The following is a 4,695-nucleotide window of genomic DNA, read 5'->3' on the forward strand; positions in this document are numbered from 1 at the left end:
ATATAGAATTTCTTATAAAGAGAAACACGATGTCTTGGAGTTGTCTCTTCTGTTACATATACAAGGATGTGTGTGTTTCACCATCAATCCAATCTGGTTTTGCCTTCATTTTTATTTGTTGAAACAGTTTTTGGTGACAATGTACTTCATCCTTTTTTCAGATATCGATTAATGTACCTCAGAGGACTACAGCAGTGCATGTGAGTGGGGTGAGAGCAAGCTCACAAGGAGTTGCAGCCTCAAAAGTGATGGTTTCAATTGGGGAAAGAAATAAAAATCTGAAAGGTATGATAAAAAAACCTTTATGCTGATTGCTTATTGTATGTTTGTATATTCACGATAGGTGTGTGTTTTGGGGGTTTTTTTGTTTGTTTTTAAAGGTCTGTGAAGCTGGCATGGCCAGATCTGTATGAAGCTCGAGTGCCTTTCTGGAATCCTAGGAGCTCTAGAAGAATCTTTGGGCCATGTTACAGAATTTGGAGGGTGTTCTGGGGCACTATTAAGATTTCACATCTATAAAATCGGTAGATAATAGAATTGTCATTTTTATAATCATATCACAAAACAGTTACTAGGCTATTAGCTGATTGTTTCCTTATATGTTTAATTCCAATTGCCTTCAAGTTACTATTTTTTCTTACTGAGCATGTTTAAAGTAGTTACCATCCTTAAATCCTCTACAGAAATTATCAGTAATTAGAATCAAAACAAAAATTAAGCATCATATTATGTCCTTATTTAATAAGCTGTATTTTGTTTGATTATAGTTCCTTTTAGTTTCTAGCTTAACACTTAGCACTTGTTCAAATAGTATTTTATTGTGCCTTATGTAAATTATTAGCCTACCAAAAAACCATCTTGCCAGATACTGAAATATAAATTGAAACTCCGAGGATCATCTAAGTTATTCAACAGGCACATCTGAGCTGAAAATTCTCTCTAGTTCATTCTTTCCTGTAAATAAATTATTCCTTTCAAAAAAAACCCCACAACATATACAGTTTTCATTTGCTGTCTCTTTGGGATTAGCCCTGAGATAGGACAGCTGTCTATGGTTTCCAGCTGTTTTAAGATCGATATAACCTTGTGAAACTAATTTCAGAAGGTGGAAGAATAACCTGATATATCAAGCCATGGTTTTGCTTTAAATTAATTACAAAATAATTAGTTATAATTTGTCCTCTAATTAGTTAGAGATTAATCATTTTTTTCTTCCCCTTAGGGGAGTGCTTGCCTGCTCAGACTGAAGCCATTGCTGAGTTACAGCCACAGTCCCTTATCAGTTGCCATCTAGATTTTAACAATGATGCGTTTGACTTCCCAGCACATGATATTTTTAAAGCAGAACCTGGATTTGATGCAGTTTCAGGTAAGATGAGGCAAGAGGCCACGCTCCAGGCAGACACATTGAACTCTACTGTGGTTGAGTCCAAATGCACTTTGACCAGGCAGACTTCCTTCTGAAGCCTCTGAGATGTGCTGCGTAGGATCTCAGGCTTCAGCAAGCTCTTAACGTGTACTTGCCTTGTTTAACTCTAGGGTTTTCTGCGTGTGACAAAAACATTTATTTCTTTTCAGAGAAAGCCAGAAATCAGTGGCAGCCCATTTCATATCTTTTTTCAGAGTTGTAGTAGTAAGTCAGGAAGAAACTCAGAAGCATCATTTTGCTTGTTGGGGGGGAACAAACTTTGATATGTTTTTTTAACTACAGATTTAGGCCCTAATTTTGCACATTGCTACTTGAATATTTGTAGGTATGTAGACAGTGCAATGGTACCCTGAGACAGAAGTGATGGTATTGCAGAACATAGATGTAACACACTGGGGTCGCACATGTTGTAGAGCTAGCAGCTGTCAGATTCTACTCCAGCTGAACTGTAAAAAACATCATGACCTTGTGTATAGCAATTTAGAGAAGAATATCAGGCCCTCTATTTGTTAAACTATGGAAGCAAAACAATTCCTCCTTCAGCTGGTACAAGTGAGCACTCAGGTGATAAATATTCCAAAGCTGGGTATCTCTGCAGCTGTTAACATCTGGTGCTTGTAGGCATTTTCTTGCCATACATCAGTCCCTTTACTGTATACTTAAACATAGTGGAAGTTAAGCCTAGAGATAAGAGAAACAGTCATGAGTTTTAATGTCTTTGTAGCAAGGATCTTTAGATTTCACTGAATTGTGCTCTACAGTCAAATATTCTTTGTTTGATGCTGGCCTTTTGAAAGCCCTGCTGCTGTAGTTATTGCAGTATAGGTAACCTGATTAAAGTGAGGGAAATAGCGTAAATGTGAAAATTTGGTGGAAGTAATACATTTTGAATTCTTTTTGTTCTGTAATTGAAACATTTCTGGAATTTATCATGCTTTCAAACTTGCCTGCTCAACCTGAGTGCTGTAATTTCTTATGAAAGGTAGAATTCTTATGTATCCTCAAAACAACATGAACTGAGACTTAAAAGGAGGGGAAATTACCAGATACTGTGGAAGTCTATAAGATCTTTTGGTGTTTCATAACTATAACATGACTTAAAGAAGAACCAAAACACTATGAACTGTACTGAAATAACATAAATTATTTGTTAGATTAGTCCCTCTGCCCGTTGTGTAAAACACACCTTGCATAATAGTGGCTGCCTCTGTCACTTTGTTAGGAAAAGAAAGTAAGGGGAAAATCGCAAGTTCTGCTTGTTACTTATGCCTGGTATCTTCCATACTGGGGGAATTTTTTACTATCTTTATCGCTAATAGTAGACAAATAGATCCCATAAGAGACTAGAAACATAGTGAATATCTAACCTTTAAAGAAGCTTTTATAAATAATAAACCCTGTCTCCACAGAAGCGATGATGGTGATGGTAACTGACTATAATGTTAACATTAGGTAAAGAGAATATGAAACAGGATGTTAGATTTTGTTTTCAAGTAAAGCCTTCCTGTCAATATTAGCATAAATGTTCTGTTTGAAGTGGAATTGAGTCTCACTGGCATATTAAAATAAAATGTGTCCGGTAACTGCCATTTTAGTGTTGTCATCATGGTGTCTTGTTTGGCACAAGAAATATCTTCTGTTTGTCATGCTTGGACCAGCAGACACACTGCCCCATTCACCTGCACGCTCCTGATCTTGGTGTTTGTTGAATTTTACCACCTCTTTTAGGTCTTCTCTAAAGACAAAAATCTTGCTCTGAATGGAGAAGAAAACAAAGATGAGCAATTAACAGTCAAACTGCTTTTGTTCCTATAGGACGTTACACCTGTTCCATCACAATGCACAAGCTCACTGACAAGCAGCTGAAGCATCTCAGCATGAGTAAAACTGCACTGCGAGTTACGGCTTCAATCCAAGGCAGCCACTTCTCTGGAGAGCAGATCAGCACTGAGGTGCAATTCAATCCAGGGTTTTATGCTGACCAAACGGAAATGCTATTAAGTAACCATTACCCAAGCTCTGATGTGAAAATATTTGGTGCCACTGAAATTCTTGATACCCTGGAGGTGAGTCTGTTGCTGGAAAGTCTCACAACAGAGTTGAAAGCATTTTGAACTGTTAAAGGCAACTTTCTAACCGGAGGCACTCTGTACCGCCTGTATTTACTGTGGCAAGACTGTTCCTGAGATGATTTGGAAATTCTCATCTTGTTATGTATTCCTCCTCAGTTTTCACTTGTTTTAGTAGAAACTGTGGTGGTAGAAATGTGTCAGGCTCGCATCTGTTAACCAGCTGACAGGTGGGGAAGCAGGAAACCTGCCTGATCCCCAAGCGGGAGGGGTCGGCTCTTGCCTGCTGACTCATTTGACCGCACACGGTTCACATAGCCCAGCAAGGGATGCTTTGATTTTTGCCTGGATGGGGTTAGCCTAGCCCCACAGCAGCAGCAGGTAATCGGGCAGCCTTAACAGTAAACATGGTGAAGTGCTGCAGGGGTCACTGTAAAGTTGCAAACAAGTCCAACTCCTGCTGAGGCGCGAGTTGCTCTGTGTTTCTGTGAAATAATGTATTTCTGACATGTGGGCTGCAAGAGGGCTATGCGCAGTGCTTTCTCTAGCAGTCTCCTTCAGGTTGTTTTTTTTCCTTGGCAGGTGAAATGTGGGTCACCAGCACTGAAGGCATTCGAGAAAGAGAGATTCTATGGTCTGCCTAGTTATGCAGTCTACACCGTCAGCCTGTCTGATCCAGGAGCTTCAAGCCAGGGATCCTTATCAGCCACTCTAGCTATCTTTAGTCCTGTGACTGACCAGTCTATCACTATCCCAGTGACAGTGATTTACTTGACTGACAGAACGAGTGCACCAGTGAGACGTAAGTTTATCTCTAGACTTCATATGCCGGAATAAACCTGTAACTTCCATTAATGTTCATGAGGTGTGAAAGATATTAAAATTTGGTGTGTTAAAATCTGAGCTGGCAGCTAATGTTACCATTGACATGTAGGCTGCTCACCGTGGCCGGAAGACTTGAATACTCAAGTTCATTATGACTAAAACTGAGCATATTTTCCTTTTGGGCATCCCAAAATACTTTGTTGAAGTTGGCATAAATATCCCAGTGCTAAAATGTCTGAAAGTAATTTTTTTTTTCTGCTTTTGTTTACTCTCAAGCATGCCTTGTTATTTTGAAAACAGATTAGCATTCTTTTTTTCTCTGCTTTTGTTTACTCTCAAGCACGCCTTGTTATTTTGAAAACAGATTAGCAT

The 4,695-nt window shown here is 38.9% G+C and overlaps 1 protein-coding gene across 1 annotated transcript; it reads left to right on the forward strand.

Annotated features, from left to right (window-relative positions):
* Positions 1-161: 161 nt before the first annotated feature.
* Positions 162-4,300, forward strand: LOC104469422 (nuclear pore membrane glycoprotein 210-like; the record flags this gene model as incomplete). Its single annotated transcript, XM_010083914.1, has 4 exons — positions 162-285; positions 1,223-1,369; positions 3,245-3,495; positions 4,081-4,300. Coding segments are annotated over 4 exons (742 nt in total), but the record flags the coding sequence as incomplete, so codon positions are not given.
* Between the last annotated feature and the right edge of the window lie 395 nt (positions 4,301-4,695).

The sequence above is a fragment of the Pterocles gutturalis genome, unplaced genomic scaffold, assembly GCF_000699245.1.
Source record: "Pterocles gutturalis isolate BGI_N339 unplaced genomic scaffold, ASM69924v1 scaffold16240, whole genome shotgun sequence".
NCBI classification, from domain to species: Eukaryota; Metazoa; Chordata; class Aves; order Pterocliformes; family Pteroclidae; genus Pterocles; species Pterocles gutturalis.